Source organism: Ambystoma mexicanum, chromosome 11 (assembly GCF_040938575.1).
Source record: "Ambystoma mexicanum isolate Mex_15411 chromosome 11, UKY_AmexF1_1, whole genome shotgun sequence".
In the NCBI taxonomy this organism is placed as follows: domain Eukaryota; kingdom Metazoa; phylum Chordata; class Amphibia; order Caudata; family Ambystomatidae; genus Ambystoma; species Ambystoma mexicanum.
This window is the reverse complement of record NC_090934.1, coordinates 1,383,529,221-1,383,548,857: the sequence shown is the minus strand read 5'-3', so window position 1 is coordinate 1,383,548,857 and position 19,637 is coordinate 1,383,529,221. Positions and strand designations below refer to the sequence as shown.

Below are 19,637 nucleotides of genomic sequence, written 5' to 3'. Positions count from 1 at the left end.
ACCTCTATCATATAAAGTTTTTTTTTTTGTCTTGTGTCTTCCTTAGTCGGAATATAGTCAATATATTGCATCTAGGAGACTAGACCATGGAGAGGTCTGTTGGAGCCAGGCTAAAGGGTGACCTTGTAATGAGTTGACGTCTAGAAGTTAAATCAGAAACCCCGATTGGGGTGGAACCAGGGAGCAGCAAAAAGTTGTGCTAGGGTTCAGACGTTTAGGCATATGTAGTGAAAAAGCCTTCTTCTGGAGCCAAGGCGCAGAGTCCTCTTAACCATAGTGGCAACAGATGAAATTGCCTTTCTGGCTTAGTGATTGAAATTGGTGTGTGGGGAGCCCATTGTAGAAAAACTGCTGCAGCTCCAAAAAGCTAGGAAAACAGAAAACCCTATGAGCCTGTAAACTATCAAGAAACAGAGCACCATATACAGTTCCACAAACGTGTGGTGTTGGAGAGTCGAGGGGGACTCTAGAAACAGCCTCCTTGTCGCAGTGGGGGCGGATCAAGTACAAAACCTAGAGATTGTGAAAACCTCCCTAAAGGAGCTACAAACCTTAGTAGAAACGGTGAAAGACATTGGGCATCCAGCTAGGACAAGGGAGTCGTTCTTCTAGCCCCACAAGGACTTTGTGACTCTGGTTTACGATGAACCCAGAACCTTTGTGGAACTTTTGCTTTGAACAACCTGAAAGGCTTTTGGATGCTTTATATCCAGGAGAAGGGAGTCATTCTCCTGGATTAAAAACCGTAGCTGACGTTATAGTGTTTTGCTGTGCTGATAGGGATAGAGTAGGAGCCTTTGTTACCGGGTCAATTTTGTTCAGACTCAAACGTAAGTAAAGCACACAAGTTACTTTAGCTGGACTTGACCTTACTAATTGCTGATTTGTAAACATAAAGGGCCCTCTGTGTTCTGGAAAGATGAGACGGACATCCCTTACACTCTGCCCGAATTTTTCTGATATGATTTATTTTTTTTGTGATTTTTAATTTTTTTTTGTTTTTTTTTTTAAGGCTGGTGACTACAAAGGGTTTTCTGATTATTACATATTTTTTTTTAATTGCGTAGGTAAAATGAGTGGGCAGTGCAGTGAACCGCAGTCAACAAGCGGATTCACATTGGTCAAAAAAACCATTGAGGACAGGGCTGTGGACTGTAGTTCGGTATTTGTAATTGGCCTTTTAATTTGAGACACTTATATCATTTTTTTTCCTACCTGTGTTTTGGGAATAGGACAGCCTTTAATAAAAGGGCGCCAAGGCTTAACAAAGTACAGACTCCATTGGTCGCTCTAGGATATCGGTAGAAACAAAATACATTGGGTATTAGTAAAAACCTGTTAAACAAAACAGATTGTTTTATCCCACTGCAGAGCTGATTTAAGAGAGCGTAGGAAATAATTAATAATTTGCAGCTAAAAGTAGCTCAGAGTATCTGCATCCCCAAATAATCGGCAGCTACCTCCTGGGGAGAAAGGAGCTAGTTAGTACATAGTGTGCAACCGCTGCACTTCTAACTTCTACATGATATGCAAAGTTTAAGTTCTTTTGTACCATTACATGTTACTCATTTTGCTTTAAATGTCTTGTGTCCCAATGCTTCTTTATACACTTTACTAAACACAAAGGTTTACTGCCATATAGGTATGTTTCAGGGATCAAAATTAAGATTAGATGAGCAGGAGCTAAAAGCAACTCCAAGGTATTAACCAATGAGTGGAAACTACCACTGGGGAACCAGGAGCTAGTAAATAGCGTTCCACGAATCTAACTTCAACATAAGATGCAAAAACATTTTGCTTATTTTCTTAGAAATGCTTAAAATGTGGTGTCATAATGCTTATTCATAGATTGTCCCAAATGCACAAAGTTAAATTCACATAGGTGTGTTTGTTTGGCATCTGTTGTCCTGGGGAGCCTAAGTAGCTACTGGTAGCTGTTGGTGCCAAGCTAACCCGGCTCGGCTAGACTACAAGCAGGAGCTAAATGGCTCCCAGCTCCCCTCGGTTTCTAACACTGATGTTTGCACGTAACCAGTTGACTTGAGGGGTCAAATGTAGCTCCTGGTCGCTGTGTGTGTCAACTGTGCTCTTCTGTGCAAAAAGTAGTAGGTCAGCCGCTCCCAGCATCACTCAGTTTCTGTCTGTTTTACAGTAGATAAACAGCCATGGACCTCTACCCATGCTTATAAAGTCAGATACAATTTGATTCTGTACTATTTTCTTATGTGACCTTTTCAACATTCAAAGGATGTTTCAAGAACAGAGTCCAGGTCTCCCTGTTCAGTTTGGTTTTCTTCTGCAGTTGTTTGTCTAAAAGTGAACAATAAATCTGTTTGTGGGCATCCAGAGGATGAGTTGTGTTTTTTTCTCTTTTAAAAGAAATGTGACTTGGTCTGTAAAAGAGCAGTACTTGGTGTGTTAAGGAGAACTGTGTGGTCCCTTTTTTAATTTATCAGCCAAGCCTCCTCTGTAACAATGGGTGAAGTTCCATTCACTTGTATAATACAGAGAACGCCAACAAATGGGTGATCATTGTCCTGGTAATCAAATAATATGTCAAGCCTTTGTTTACCGAAACAGGAATGCTGCAATATGTATGCAGAGGATTAATCACAGGAAACATGTGTCTTTCACAGAACTGACAACATGTAGTATCTAATTCCGGGTGACACATCTCTATAGAAACCATCCAGGGCCCAGACGTTTACCATCAAACTGGTGATGTAATTTAACCCCAAATCCTACAAAGAAGTTCTAGAATGAACACCTCTATGCACTAGAGGACAGGAGACCTGGAGGTCATTATGGAGATCTTGATCTTATTTATGAAGGCAAACCTTAAAGAGGGAATGATTGTTTCTCCAAAAGTGGTTTCCAGGAGGTCAGGATCATTTTATGGCAGAATATGGGGCCCAGGAAAGATTAGGAGAAGCATTAGCAACATAAAATTCCAACGGGCACAAACTCCCTGTGGCAATTCCTTAAATGTTAGCATATTTTGGTTCATTAAACTTTTCTTCAACATGTTGATGTGACACACCCAGTAAAAACCTAAACATTGTTTATTGTATTTTGGTTTGTAGGTTTCTTTATTCAGATGAAGTACAAATTGGTCCAGAAACCGTTATGACAACACTTTACACAGCTAAGAAGTATGCAGTTCCAGCACTAGAAGCACATTGTGTGGAGTTCCTCACAAAACATCTTCGAGCAGATAACGCATTCATGCTTCTTACCCAGGTAACCCTCAATTTTAATTTAAACGATTTAACCACACTTTGGAGCAGGTTATGGATGAAGTATTAATGGTCCCAATACATGTTTGAGGCAACAATAAATCTTTTGTATAATGGACTGCACCCACCAGATAAGCTGCATGTAGGTCTGTTTTAATGTTCAAAATTAGACAAGTACTCCCAGATTTAGCTGCTTGCCATGCTATAGTGCTGTGATTAGACTAGGCTGCAACAACACATGCCACACAGAGGAGGCCTGCTATTGTATTCTTGGTCCCGAAGAGGGCCTATACCATTTACTGGGCACAAGGAAAGTGTGTTAACAAAGTACCTATATTAAAAACATACTCTTCTTAAAAATATCCCAGTCAGAAATGACCATTATTTATTTTTCACTCAATTTTGAAAAGTATGGAGTAACCATAAGGACCACAAAAAAGAAATCTGTATCTGGAGCCTTGAATACCATCACTAACTACCTACCTGCCTAACTGCCCTATTGTGAAGCTCATTGGCTGTGTACATCCCGTGTCAAGGTCTGTCCGGATTTAGTAGGCTCTTAGCAGGCCCCCCAGCTTGTGTTCTCTGCTCTCAATCAGGAACCATTCTGACTTGTAATTGACAAGAAAAAGGAATGCAGGAGTAGTGTACCTGCGGTTGCCTCACGATTATTTGCTTTTGTTGCCCAGACATCGCAGGCTGGTCTATTGATCCTGCCCTGGAGCTTAACCCCCTTGCAGACAGGGGTGTGGTGCTTTGTAATTCAGAGGCTCCCCCAAGGTCTGCGTTCTTTTGGAAACCCGGACTGCGAGTCGTGCTTGTTTCTCCTGTGGTCTGTGGTGTTCGTGCAGTCTCGGGCTGCGAACCCTTCTGAACTGTTCTGAAACGTGTTGAAATTATTGTTACTTTGCTGCAACTTTGCATCTCACAAAGCCCATCTCTGCAAGACGTTGTAAACTGTGGGTTGTGGTAATTTCACCAGAGGGTAGGTAGTCGGACTATGGAAGTCCTGTGAGCCATTCTGGTGTTCCTCTGGCGAGCTAATCTTGTTACTCATTCAGTTATTTGCTGTATGCATCTTGGATACCGTTTTACTTATTTTTTGGTATCGGACATTCCAGACTATTTTAGACCATTTTAGGTGGGTGTTTTTTTGTTTTTGTTTTTTTGTTAGGCCATTTTATTATTTTCATGTCCAAACGCAAAGCAATCTCTCACCCCATGGCCACCCAGGGTCTGAAAAAACACAGAAAATCCAAGGAGAGGTAAAAATTAACTACTGTGGACAATCCTGGAACCAAGGAGAGGGCTATTAAGTCCTCAAAGAGAGGGCAGTGGATTCTCTCTTACAAAAGGTGGCGGGGCAATTGGATGAGCAGATGAGGGTAGCAGTAATGGCTATTTCATATACTCTGAGGAATGTTGCTTTATCCACACCTTCCTTGTTGAACACTTCTGAGTTAATCAGTACCCCCACTCTGTAGAGGAATGCATATCTATACTTGGAGTATCTGCCCCAGTTTCTGCCTGTATCCTTCTCCTGGTGCATGCTACTAACCCGGTACGTCCAAATAGAGTGTGGAATCCCCTGAGTGTCCTGGTTTAGGGAGTTTGGCAGGGACATGGCAGGGATGTCTCTATAAGGCCGCTCCCCCGGCCACTCTGGAGGGGGGTTGGTTATTTCCCAGCATCCAAAGGTTAATAGTGGTATACCAAATATGCAGCCCATAGCTATTGGTCAAACCCCTTGCTGTTCTTGTGGATTGATGCCTTCTCTTCCTTTGTCATCTGGACTTCAGTTTAGAGGTATTGAAAATACTTATTGCTATGGCATTTACAACACACCTGAACACAAGTGTTTCAAGGCGTGACAAGACAAGGAAGGGAAACAGATGGCGGACAAAACAACTATCTTACTAGGCCTTGTGTCATTCCAATTGCGCAGGGAAGGGTAGAAGTGCAAAGAGGTGTTTGTGGGGGGGTTTCGGGGGAGTAGAGAAGTGCTGGTAATCAACAGTGCAGCCAACGGGTGGCTCAAGTGCAGGGATAGGGGACTGTAGGGTTAAGATACAGACCACACGTGCTGAGGGAGCCAAGAGGCAGTGTGAGGTGCAACTGGATGGGCTGGGACCTGGGCCCAGGTTCATAGGGTGGCATGTTGACCAGTGCATGGAACAGACGGTTCATCAGCAGGGGAGAGAAAGTGAAGAGGAAGGTCTTGAGTTGCTTCCGGACCATAGATTGTTCTGCTCAAGTTTGAGAGGCAGGGAGGCTTTTCCAGAGGGAGATCCCAGCCGAAGAAATAGATCTGCCCCCAACTCTCTGCTTGGAAAAGCGACTGACCCTGAGAGAGTTGGAGGTGGCTGAGCGAAGAGCTAGAGAAGAGGGATAATTGGGAAGAGAGAGTTTGAGGTAGTGCGGTCCTATGCCCATGTCGGCAAAAATGAATTTCATGATGACCTTTAAATCAGGCCTTTTTAATACATTGTCTATATTAGACAACCTGGTAAGATCGTTAAGGAAGGATATTGCATTATTAAATGCTCCTGATAGGCATTTCCTGAAGTGTGCTTTCTCTTGAAAGTGGGATGCCTTAGGGGCCCTAAGTAAACAAATTGGCGAAACAACTCAAACTGAAGGAGGGGGGTGGACGAGGGTTGGGTAATAAGAGGGGTCACTACCCATGTCCGTGATGTGTCGGTAGATTTACATGTTCCTTCCGACTTAAACCTGGGTCCATGTTCGCTCCACTTATTGCCCACATTTAATTCTAATGGTCTGTAGAGTCCCATGTGTGGGACTCGTCAACAAATCCTAGTTGTGGACTGTGTGGTGGTGACTGTTAAGCATCCAGGTGTGACTAATTATGGAGTTGCTTTTAATCTAGGCCTACCAGTACCAAGCATGGGGCATTGATGGTGTCGTTGAACCATTTCTATCCTTGCGGAAATGGGTTGGGAACTGCTGCATTAGATGGGTCCGGTTTCACAAATTCTAATTGCTCAGGTGTCTTGTGGCTCTGGGCTAAATGAGAAGGGTCCCAGATGTAGCATGGCCAATTATCATAACGCAATGCCCTCCCTGAACTAGTTTGCTTGTCTTAGCGATATGAATGATATCGAATGACACTCGCAGTCAGGGCCATGTGTTTCCTGTACTCCAGGGCCCTTACAGGTACTCCCCATGGATCCCTAAATGCAATAACGCCAATGTCATTCCTGTCATGGAATGTGGCAGGAGTTAAAACGAGGTTAGCATCCACGGAGATGCAGTCTCTAATTAAAGCAATGAATATGATCTTTGTTGCAAGAGATGTGGTCCCAAGGCAAAATGTGGATGGTTATTATGTTTTGTATCTGGAGAAGGCCCAAAGAAACGGGAGGGGGCGGGACCATGGAGGTTTGTGTATTATCTAATCTGCTTTGTGAGTTGATGGTGTTGAAGTTCCCGGTCCCCTTTATATTTATGGTAAGGATTCTCAGACCTGGTATGAATGATCTGCTGGTTAACCTTTACAACAGTCCTCACTCACAATATGAGAATAATTTTTTACAAATGTTTTTTTTTTTTTTTTACATGTCCTCGTTTCAGTACTAGAGAGGATTTTACTTCACTGATCTCCTCAAAATGTGTGCTTGGTGCTCGGGGGAAGGAGGGGAAGGGGGGGAAAACGGCAAAGCTGGGAGGAGGACCTGGTAACATGCTGTACGATGATGTGGAGGATGTGCTGGCAGATGTTCCAGTCAAATTCTAGGGCAAAGTGTTGTGGTTTAGTGGCTGTGCCACATTAAGAAACAAATGATGGCACTGAACATCACGCACCTATTTCCACCTTCAAATGTGCTTCTTGTGATGAAGTAAAATTGTGGGCGAGCCGTTTTCATGTGTATGTTGGGGCTAACGGAGAAAGTATGGAGATTTTGAAATCCAAGAATAGAGGGTTAATAAGCATGTCCCCAGGCATACCGTATGTGTGGGTGGAATTCGTAGTGATGTGTCCTAACTAGGGAACGGTTTGACTGTTCTGCTACGGGCAGTGGTGGCAGCCTGGTCTGGGGAGGGTGCTAATCAGTCTTGCCCTTTGTGTGCAGGTCCATAGAGGTCCTTGCCCATTTGATATGTTTTAGTCCCGCATATGCAAGTGTGAGGAGTTGTGTTACGACCTTTACTTTGTGAACTGGGCTTTGTGCAATATCGGCCAGCCTTCATTTATTTACGTTGGGCTGAATCGCCACAGGTGAGCTGGTCTCTTCTAACATATCTAAAATCAGCACTTTACATAAGAAAGCGTCTACTCAGGAGTATGATCGGACATGAGGACTTGTATGGTTGTTAAATTCTATGAGATGGTAATCTATCTGGTTTTTAGATTTTATTCCTGTGATTTGTACTGATAAGTATTTTATCTTTTGCATTGGTTTTATGTAGTGTTTTGGACATTTCGGAAATAAACATGAATGATGATCACTTAACAAATATTTGCCATGTTAAATATTGCTAGTGAGCAAATGCTTTTTAGTAACTCCTGCTTGCTCAATGCGACTGTGTGGCGGGTTGGAAGGAGGAATTGGACACATTAAGGACAGGTTACCTATCTTTAATGAAATTATTTGTAAAATGGCCTATCTTTCTCTATTACTAAAGGGGTCACTCTGCCTGTCAAATCAACTAAGGTGCTCGTCCGTCAGCAGGAAGTCCAAAAGTAACTGTTCTCTGTCCGAAACCTAGCTCTACCTGACTCTACCACTAATGTAAACAACTCAAACAGAAGGCCAAAAGAATGTCTCTTCTCTTGGTCGTATTCTTCTTGCCTTCCAGCAGCTTTCTCGTTCATTCAATATCTTATATCTGCGGTTATTTCTACTCAAATGTCTCTCATTACAATATGCTTCCTTCAGTTCTCTTCACTAAGGGCCTCATGAGTGCCCGTAGCTCTTCCCATATACTTTTAGGTTTTGCATATGCTTTTTTTTCATTTAAAAAAACATTTTTATTAGTTTTACAACAGAACATACAGGCTTGTATATATGTATACCTTGTACATGACTTCAAGGCATGATTGTCTTGTCTTCTACCCTCCCCTGACCCCATCCCCGGCCTACATCTCACACTATGGTCCCACCATTTTGCAACACTACTCTTTAGTTGCTACCATCTCCACCTGAACGGGTGTATTTCTTAAGTCTCCAGTGCCCTGTTCAGTAGAGGCTATGTCTGCTATCAACTGCCTCCAAATCTCCACCCCCTCCCTCCCCTTGTTCCGTGTTCCAACCCAATGCTTCTTGCCACACCAGTCTCCTCATTTGCCAATTTTAACAGGTCATTCCGCCATGTTAGCGTTTGGGCTACCTCTCCCCATAACCGTTTAATCGCTGTGCAGGCACAGAACATATGTACCAGATCTGCATTAATCTCACCACACTTGGGCATGATTGCCCTGCCCTCTGGCCGAACCTGGCTATTCTGTTCAGCGTCAGGTATGCTCTATGGGTCACATATAATTAAATTTGTTGTAACCGTGCATTTCTAGACACCTTTTTGTGGTACACCATAGCTCTAATCCACATTGCTTCTGCTATCGGTTCTTGCAAGTCTCTTTCCCAACTCTGCCTCGTCTTTATTAATGCATCTCCCATCCTGGACATTGGTGGTGCATAAATCCTTGTGTCCTCCCTCTGATACATCATAAAATGTCTGTTATCTCATCTTCCTGCAAGGGCCCCTCAGTCTCTGGCCATCTACGTTCCCCAGGAGGCAGGTATACTTGAGGTGTTGCCATCTGTGCACCCCAGTATCTCCTATCAATTCCCCGAACTCCTTGGTCCCCCCTCTTTAAGCACATCTTCCACCGTCGCTACCCCTTTGGGTTCCCAATACCTCCTTACATTTAACCTCAGTTGCCTATCCGTCCTATCCGGTGCTACGAGCGGGATCTGCGGGGAATACGATGTAGTGTTCCCCAACAACTGGCAGGCCGTTACGCCACATCGCACACCCCAGCTTCAGCAGCAAGGGCGGGCGAGCTGTGTGAGGGTTGGTTATCCATATTACTTCCTTAAGGAAAAACGGAGCACACACTGCTTGCAGTGACCGCGACTCCAGCGTTTGCTCATCAGACGGCCATTTGGCTACGAGTTGTTGCTGGCTAGCGATGAAATATACTTCAGAATTAGGCACCCTTATTCCCCTTTGGTCATACGAATTCTGAAGATTCCACAGTGCCACCCTGCACCGCGAGTCAAGAAGCACCTACGTATACCGTTCAGCCTCTTGAAAAACGTTTTCGGTATCGCAAACGGGACATTTGTAAAGTAGTCTCTGTAGCACCACCATCTTCAGCAGTGCTGCTCGCCCCATCCTGAATAATGGCAATCTGGCCCAGAATGACCTAGAGTTCTCAATTATGTCTGCTGCTTTCACTGTGTTCTGTCCTGGGATCATGATAAAATGTCCACTCCCAGATACCTAAACATGTCAATCTCCCATTTATTTGTTAGTACCGGCAAGCAGTGCACAGGCCCCCCGGCACATCCGCCCCCCCAGAGGGAACAAGCCTGATTTCTGTGGGTTGATTGTTATGCCTGACAAAGCAGTATAGCGCTCCATCACATCCAGGATTTATAGCAGATTCGGTTCTGTGTGCTGCAAGTACAGGAGCATGTCATCCGCATTCAATGAAATCAGATGCTGTCCCCCTGGTGTGACTATGCCAGCCTCCCCGTACTCTTCCCGCAGGTAGACCGCTAATGGTTCCATCACTATTGGGGGCCACAGGCATCCCTGCCTTGTGCCCTTACTTAACTGTCATTGCTCCGAGATGATCATACCCGTTTTGACCCTCGCAATCGGTTCATTATACAGCAACCTCACCCACTTGATATATGTGGGTCCCATACCGTACCGCTAATAGCCAAGGCCATCTGATCGAGTCAAACGCCTTGACTGCATCGAGTGACGCCACCGCCAGTTGTTGGCTGTCTTCTCGGGTTGCAATCTATTATGTAGTGCAGTCTTCTCGAATTATTAGTGATATGTCTGTGTGGGACGTATCCCATTTGATCCGAGTATATACGCTTGGCAATGTCCGGTTTGAGCCCGTTTGCCATTAGAGCTGTGAGAATCTTCCCGTCCTGATTCAGTAATGAGGGGCCTATATGAGCACAGGCCGTGACCAGCTTGTTCGGTTTAAGCAGGGGGACAATTATCGACTCTCTTAGGATCCAGGTAACTTGCCTGTGTCCAGCACCTCGTGCAGCATTGCCAATAATGGAGCCAAGACTTCCGCCCTATATATTCTCTATAAAATTAACTGGGAAGCCCATCTGCTCTAGGGGTTTTGCCCGTTGGTAGTTCCTTTATAACATACTCTAGTTCTTCTATAGTGATGGGACTTTCCAGTCTTTCTCTCTCTTCCGTGTCTAGCCTGGGGAAACTAATCTGACATGTTACACTCTGAGGATTCTCCATATAGCTGCTTGTAATAATCGTAAAAATATTTACACACCCCATCTTCCGTCTCGCATAATTCACTGTCTCTACCCACAATTGCTTAGATTGGTTCTCGCTTGTTCTCATTTCTGTAAAGCCAGGCTTGCATGCGTCCTGGCTTATCTCCTTCCGCATGCTGTCTCTCTACATACTTCCTGTAGCTCAATTTGCTAAGCCTGTTCGTGTTCCCAACATTCTTCCTGTAGGCGGGACACCTTCCCAGGGACCTATCTCTTGACTGCTCTATATAATCTGTCTTCTGCTCTTTTGAAGATCCCTTTCGACTTCGATATAGCAGCCCCTGTCACCATCACCTTGAAGGCCTCCCACAGTGTACCTGCTGATTTCATGCTGCCTGTATTGTGCTCAAAATATTCCTTCACCTCTTTCCTCAGGTGTTCTCGAAAACCCAGCATCTTTAAGTGCCTCAACCATAAGTCTCCAAGTTGGGATCCTATCCTGAGGGGAAATTGACTGCTACATAGCCAACAAAGGGGAATGATCTTGGAGGACTCTCGCTTTATATTCAGCCCTAAATCTTCTATCTCAGCTAACACAAAATCTAACCTTGTGAAGAGGTTCTTGGGAGCAGTGTAATGAGAATAGACTCTGTTCTGTGGGTTCAACGTCTGCCATACATCAACCAACTGGAATACGTGTAATAGCGTGTTTTAGAGCTTTAGCCGCAGGGCTGGGTGAATAAATTTGCCATCCGACCTGTCCATTGTGGGGTCCAGCGTACAATTTAAATCCCCTCCCCAAATCAACGCACTGTCCCTGTACAAGCCTATCAAGGGATATAGGGATCTAAAGTTGGTTACTGTGTCGTGATTTGGAGCATACGTGTTAATTACACATTTCCTTATTTTTTACCATTTCCCGTAACACAATCATCCTACCATCAGCGTCCTGGAAGGTCTGAAGGACCTTGAGTTGGACTGTCGGTGCGAGCACAAGGTCACTCCCTCCTACTTCGTGCTATAGTGTCTTGCCCCTCCTTATTGAGATGTGTTTCTTGCAGGAGAGCAATATCTATTTTCTTTTGCGTCTCAAATATTCCATTACCCTGTTCCTCTTAATATAGCTGTTCAGGCCCCTGACATTCCAGGATACTATTTTAAGGTCCCCATCCCATCCAAAAATGTCTGCTTTCATACTCCACCTGTTGCATTTGATAGTCCACTCTTGTGCGTGTCTGTAGGCCAACTCCCGTCCTCCTTCCCAACAATTTCCGAGCTCCCTCTTAGGTGCTCAGGCATCCCTGTGTCTCGCCCCATTTCCAGTACTAGTACCCATTTCCAGTACTAGTGGTTACGTATCCAGCATGAGGATACGTAACCACTAGTAGCCTAACTACTCTAATCTAGTGTGCAAGGCATAAAATAAGCAGTGTCGCATAGCAATTTGCTATACAATTCTGTAGGTTTGCTAATCAAATTGACACTTGTGTAGCTAAATTAGCTATTTAAGTTACCCTGTTCAATGAAAGCACAGCTCACCCTGCATTCCTCTCTTGCCCTCCGGGTTCTCTTCACCCTATTTTCTCTGCAGGTTCAAAGGGGCTAATGAAGGAGTGCAGCAATAACAATCTGCTCCACTCTTATGTGCGAAAGGCCTGTGTGGGAGTGCTAGGCAAGAATGTATGTTTCTTTTTTCAGAGCTAATTGGGATGATCCTCTTATTAAGCTAACTATATCCTGTCTCCCAAAGACCAATATGTTGTAACTTATTTGTTTTAATAAAGACATACTTGTAATTCCATTGCTAAAATGTAAGTTGTTACATAATGCATAATTACAGTATGAATTAGTTAAAACACGGCATAATCCCCATTCTTTACAGTAAAGCTTAGGATAGTGTATCTAAATCTCAAGTGTAAACTATATTTCATTTTGTTGGGGAGGATGCATCATATTGATCAGTGAAGACCTTTGAAAAATGCACACGGCCAAATGCTTTTGATGGCAAACCTAATTATGCAACTTGTTGGTTGAGCTCATCCTATACTCCTTGACAATCTATTTTATTGTCCTGTTGCTTTATACCAGCTACTGTGAAAGTGAGATGGGAGCAAACTGCAATCTCCCCCACCCCCCCCGCCCCTAATTTGCCCGGTTCTCTGCCTGCTATGCCATCCACTCCGCTTAGTCTTGCCCTCTTTTCTCCTAAATATTGAATACAGAAAGATAACTAGATGTTTACGCATTGTGATCAATAGTGCCATCCAGGTTGTAGTCTGCAGACCTCCTGAACTACCATACACTGTAGTTAGCCTGTAGAGCTCGCTTTGCTATATGATCATGATTGCATTATATAGAACCTGCAGGAGAGAGGTAGCCAAACTGCTTTCAGAGTCTCTATATCATATCTATTTGTGTCAATTCATGCAGCTGACCTTTTACATTTTATAGACACTAATCCAGGGCTCGGTCTTTATGCCCACTTGCAAAGCCGAGTAGATTTTTGGGAGTACCATTTATAGAGGCTGTTTGAAACTTTTAACATTTACTTTGTTTGCAGTAAATGTGAAATACAAGTTTAACTGTTCATGGCTGGCATCTTGTTTGCAAGAGTGGGCCAAACTAAGTGGGCTTGTATTGACATGCACCATTTTACAGAAAGCAAGTTTAAATTTGTTGTCCCCTGTTGCCATGGGTCAAGTGCATTTCTCTGAGGTCGAGTAGGTAAACTAAGTTACTTGACCTGCAGGTCTAGTGGAGTAAAGGCCTGGCTCCTCATTAATATGTAACTTCAGTGGTACAAAACTGCTATATTGTTGTTCATTTTATGTCTCGGGTACAAATACCTTCTGGTTACAAAAATATGAGTAGCAATGTTGTAATCAAATAGGTGTGTTTGCTACTTAAAATGTTCTTGATTAGCAAACTCTGCTAATCAAATCCTGAAAACGAATGTATGCCTTGAGTGTGGGTGTAGGCTGCTTCCTCCTCATGGGGTCCCAGCACCAGTGGTTCATGCCTGTTAAACATTATTGTAACAGCAACTACGACTTTCCACTTAACAAACGTGCCTAGTAATGTCTTTTGGGCGTGTGTCCGCATAATTACGTGTTGGTTAGGTGTTACCCTCCTGTTTGTCCATCTCTCCTCTCGGCTGAACATCCTTTTGTCCACCAGGTTTGCTTTATCCACCCATTTACTCGCCTCCTCCGGTGTCTCAAAGAAGATGGCTCGGCTCTTGTTTCAGATTTTCAATTTGGCTTTGGTGTTTGATGTTCGCATCCCGCAACCTCCTGTTGACTGCCGTATAGTTCATAGTCTGTTTCTGCACCAGGAATGTGTAATCCGGGTATGCAGTTATGCTAGCCGACGCTCTATTTTTCGTACCGCCCTTGCGCAAATGTTCAAGGATTTTCTACCCATCTTTCTAGTGATTATCTGGGCTATTATTGGCTGAGGTTGAGCTCCTGGTGGAGGCCGTCTTGTCAGTACTCTGTGCGCTCTCCACCATGAAGCCTTGTGTAAGAGCCCCAGCTCCAATTTCCTGCAGCAGCATAGTCTTGATGAAGTTGGTTGGGTTTGCGCCCTTTTCACCTTCCGGGAGCCCAATAATTCTCACATTGTTCCTTCTAGCCCGTCCTTCTGCCTCCTCCGCCCTGTTTTCCAGGTTCCGAATCTGCTGCTTGTAACACTGAAACTTCCTTGGTATTCTCATTGCAGGAAGTCTTATTCATTTGCACCTCCTTTTCCAACGTGCTTGTGCGTTCCGCCAAGGACCTCACATCTTGTCTTAGGCGGTTTACCTCAATACTGATGGTGTCTATCTTGAACTTCAATGAGGATTTTAAGGCTGCTATGGCTTCCAAAATATTCTCATCTCCACTCATGGGGGCCATTGCTTCTTGGGTCACTGGGGCAGTCGTCTTCGTATTGTCTGCTGCTTGAGGAGGCCTGGCAAACTTATCTATAGAGGATTGCCTAACATTTTGTTTTTGTTGGCTTTTGGCTGCTTGTACAGGGTCACTGCAAGCTTTGCTTAGTCGTGTCAGCCTGATTTTGTAGTAGTATTAGTCCCCTCTCGTGCGGCTTATAGCTGCTTCTGCTGGTAGTTTATGTGAGGGCCTACTGCATTTCCATGCCGTCTGCCCAGTCGTTTTTGCCTTCCATGCTTGTCTGCGGAATTCTCACCTATTCCCATGCAATGTTGTTAAGCTGCTTCACGAGAGGCCACCTTTCACTGTGCTTTGCTATTTCTTGGGCTTTTTTCAGTGCGTAACTTAGTCTTCACTGGGTGTTGCGCCCCCCCTGTCACCTGTGGCGCTCCCTTCCATATGCTGCATAGGACCTTGTATCCAGCAGTCTTCTTAATTGATCCAGTTCTTCCGGCCGTGCCACACCACCACTGGGTGCCAGCGCACTGTTTGTACTCTCAGGGCTGGGGCTGATTTACTGTCTTCTGTTGCCCTCGCACCGAGTGAGCGATGTGCTCCCTTGTTAATATAATGCACTCCTCTCCTAAGGTGAACCCAGGGGAGCGGCTCATGCCCTGGCTTCTGCTCTGTAGCCTGGTGTATGGCCGTGGCCAAGAGGCTTCCTTTCACTGTGTGGAGCAGAGGCTTCTATCACTGGCTTGGTCTCCCTCCTTTTTTATATGCGCTGCATAGAATGGTTGGCTTATATTTTGCTTCCAGTCTGTTTCACCCTGTTACCTGGGGCATCAAACAGGCCCCCATGGTGTCTGCCGACCTTTTTGCCGTTACACTGCACCGCGCGATCACTTCCAGAGCCACATCAGGCAGACCGTACTGAATGCTGCATACGCGGCGATCCTCTGCCATCTGTGTGTTGGGGCAGACCCTGGTGGGAGCAGCTCAAGCTACATGTTTCGCCATGTGCTACTCACCCAGCATCCACTGCATGGGCCGGATCCAAGGTGGACTGCAGTGGAAACACTAGCGCAGATATTGGTACGGTGTCCGTGGCATCTCCAGCATTCCGATACATGAAGGAGCCCAAGGCGGACCGTGGTGGAAGCTGCCCTGCAGTCACTGATTAGGTTCCTCGCACCGCACCACTGTGTAGGGTAATTCCGGGGCGGACCACAGTGGGAGCAGTCTGTTATATTTCTTCATTTGTCTATCTACCCGCTCTCTGCCGTCTGGGTCGTGTAACAGTATTTTCAGCAGTCGGATGCCCTTCTTTCCACTAGTCTATATCCACCGCCGTACCATCGGGGCGGACACTCTGGGTGCAAACTCTCCTTGCTTCTCCCGCTAGTTGTGTGCTGCTGCTCCATTGTGTCAGGGCAAGCCGCAGTCTATCACCTATTCGCTGCCTCGATCTCCAGCTCCGCGGGGTAGAGGACAGCCTCTACTAGTTCCTTTGTTAGGCTGCGCCCGCCATCTTGGTTTCCTTATCCTCGCCGGGCGGCTTTTTTCAATTGCTAAATAGCCAGCAATCGTCCTGTTTCTCACCCCTATCATGAGCGACTGCTAGCACAGCCTCTTTATGTATGCAGGAATCTGTTTTCATGCACTGATCCTCTTGTGCTTAAAATAATCCCCAAGGATCTTGCCGGATCAGCAGGACTACTGCATGACTCGTAAGGCACGCCCCATCAGGTTTTGCATATGCTTGTATGTTTTGTAGTATTTTTGTGACAACCATGGTGTCCCCTCGCCTGGGTTCTACGTACTGGATTGTCCTTTTTCTGGTTATGTTCGTTTAACAGTCTTTGCATAACACTTGTCACACTTGTTTGTGATAGGCTTGTTACCTTGGGGCTTCTCCCTTCTTCTCCAGGGTATTTGGTTCCACTTTTTAGAAGTTTCCTATATAGCATTATTCCTCACACACTGTATTGACTTTGTGTAACTACAATTGTGCTCAAATGTTCGACTTTCATATGCGTGATTAGACAGTTTCTCTCTTTCTCCAGCATGGGGTCTGGCATGGATTCACATGCTCATGAATATTCCCCGTCGTCAGGCTGGGAATAACTCGGTAAAGAAAAAATCAGTATCAGTATCAGTTTTGTTTCTGTTCTGTCTTTCGTAGTAGTAACCAATCACTGATCTCTGCGTCATACTGACCACAGCCAATGACTGCCCTCTACCTAAGCCCCGCCTCTGGCAGCCATCTTCAGATTTTTACCGCACGTTCAAGTGTTGGGATCCTCGTGCTATTGCTCTCGAGCGTTAGTGCTATTTTTCATGTTTTTTCTCAAAAAATTTCTCTTTTTTCGGTCAAAAGAGCCTCAAGCTCCACCGTTTCTTCATCCGATCAACGGGGACCCGTGTCGGATTCGTCTACGCCCCTCAAGGGTGAAGATTTCGTCGAGCCATGCTTTTGGAGGATTTCAGAAGTTTCTCAGGCCCATCTCGGACATGGCCCAGGAGAAGGGAAGCTCGACGCCCGGTAAGCTGTTCAGGGTCTGCCCTGGATGCCAGCTTCAGAATGTCTTTAAGGAGGACGAACACTCCCTTTGCCTTTACTGCCTACATGAGGACAAGACGCATGTGGAGAAGGACTGTGCGTTTTGCGGCAATATGTCGGATCGGACCATGAAGGCCATCAACGTCTCGCCAACTGGCTGGAAGGAAAGAAGAAGAAGTCGTCCGAGCGGTCTTCTAAGACCTTTGAGGGCGCCCCGGCGACGGGGGTCCAACAGAAGGCCAAGCACCGGGAGTGCCGAACGGTCGGGCTCTACGGGCGCCAGGCAGGGCGCATCCTCCCCGGCGCCATCAACCACGAGCCAACGCTCTGGCTCGGGTAAGAGGAAGGCCGAGCACCCGGCGAAGCTCCTGGAGAGACCCCGGTCGAGCTCGAAGGCCCCATCGGAGGGGGAGCGAGGCGGTGACCCTCCCCCCAAGGAGAAGGCGGTGAGTGCACCTAAGGTGGTGAAAGCCTTAATCCATCCAGCCAAGACCTCTATCGAGACAGTCGCGGTGGCCCTGGCTCAGCCTGTGGAGGCTACACCAGTGGTGGCGACCTCGGGGCCCAGAGTCTCCCTGCCACCGCGGAGGGAGTCCTCTTTCATGCCCATCGACAGGACCCCCGTGAAACCTCCGACGGAGAAGAAAACGGGGGGGCAGGAGGTCGTCGTGGATTCGGCCTCAACCTCTGAGGAAGAGCTGATCGAAGTCTTAAGCCACAGCGTTGGCGTGGAAGAAGACCAGCCCGTCGTGAGGGACCCCGACGTAGGAGACGACGAGAACGTCGAGGGTGCCGACGGGGCTCCTGACCGCCCGTCGGACTCCCCTCAACCAGTGCCGCAAGACAACTCGGCGGCCATTTTGTTGGCTATACAGTCCTTATGCTCGGAGATAAGGATGAGACTGCCATTACCACCAACGGAGGAACCGCTCCCCACGGGGGACCCAGAGCCAGGCCCTTCTGGGGAGCCCTCCCCTAAGAGAAGAAGGATTCATCCTCCACCTCCTTTTCAGCCATCGCGCCCTGTCCAGCCCTCCTCCCCGTCCACCACACATGGGGATGATACGGGGACTGACACGGCCGCGACGGGTACAGAAGACGAGGTTTACGACGAGGATCTCCCGTCGTCACCTCCCACCCGGGCTTCCCCGCCCGACGAGATTGGATCGTTTCACTCCATGATCGCCAGGGCATCCGAGCTTTTCCAGCTCTGCCCGGAAGAGAAGAAGGAAGGTTTCCTTTATCAACGGCGCGAGGCCAAGAGGAAGACCGTCCTCGCTGTACCTCTACTGGACGATATTTGGGATGAGGGCCTCGCCCTCCTCAAGAACCCATCCACGACGCCGGCTAGAAGGGATCGGTACGAGAATAAGTACCGGGTCCCGGACGCGGCCCCCTTGTGCCTTCGGGCACAGCCGACCCCGGACTCGGTCGTCCAGGAAGAAAGCGGGGGGGGGGGGTGCGGCCTCTACGTCGACCTCCCCGCCGGACGGCGAGGGAAAGAAATTAGACACTATGGGACGCAGAGTCATCTTGTCGGCAGCGACGACGATTAAGGCGACCAACGCCTTGGCTATCGTAGCCCGCTACGACAGGGAGTTGTGGTACAAACTGGCCCCCCTGCTGGACTTCCTACCAGACGACAAGAGGGCGGAAGCCCTAGAGATCTTGCAGGAAGGAGAGGTGGTGTCGGACCATGCCATTACGATTGCGACGGACATCGCTGACACTGGATTTCGCCAGTTGGGCAACGGCGTGTGCCTTAGGTGGCGTGGATGGCTCAAGGCTACTGACTTCCGTCAGGACGTGCAGACCAGAGTCTTGGACATGCCGTTCGACGGAAACAACCTGTTTGGGAAAACCGTGGACGATTCCCTTCAAGCCATCAAGATGGACACGGAGACGGCCCGGGCTCTTGGGGTTCTCCAGCAACGGCAGCCGCCCTTTCGGAGCAGCGGAGGCAAACGGGGTGCCTCCAAAGGTTCCAGCGGCGGATTTTCCACATACCGTCAAGCGGCCCGTTCGTCGTCACAGGAAGCTTACAGGGGACGAGGCAAGTCAGGCGGACCCCGCCGTCGTCGCCAAGGAGGACAAGGCGGCAAAGCCTTGTCGAAGCAGGACTGAACCGGCCGTGGGGTCGGGCCCCCACCGAACCACCCCCGGTGGGAGGCCGGCTGGCGAGCTTCGTCAGCGTGTGGGAGTCCATCTCCACCGACGGTTGGGTGCTGGACGCCCTAGCTCAGGGTCACGCGCTCGAAATTCTAAAGAGGTGCCGGCGCGTCCACCCAGTGGCCAGGAAAGAACATCAAGTCCCTCAACTTCTCTTGGAGGTAAAGGCGATGCTCAAGAAGGGCGCCAGGGAGCTCGTCCCAAAGAGGCTTCGGGGCTCCGGAGTTTACTCAAGATTCTTCCTCGTCAAGAAGAAGACGGGAGGATGGCGTCCCATCCTGGACCTACGACGACTGAACAAATTCATCAAGGCACAGAAGTTCCGGATGGTCACCCTCCAACACGTCCT

At 47.1% G+C, this 19,637-nt stretch overlaps 1 protein-coding gene across 2 annotated transcripts in view; it reads left to right on the top strand.

Annotated features, from left to right (window-relative positions):
- BTBD1 (BTB domain containing 1) overlaps nucleotides 1-19,637 on the top strand; it is a 189,972-nt gene that overhangs the window by 8,589 nt on the left and 161,746 nt on the right. For both annotated transcript variants that reach the window (XM_069624985.1, XM_069624986.1), the window contains exon 2: nucleotides 3,084-3,240. In XM_069624985.1, the coding sequence (XP_069481086.1) occupies nucleotides 3,084-3,240 (157 nt within the window). The remainder of the gene's footprint in view (nucleotides 1-3,083; nucleotides 3,241-19,637) is intronic.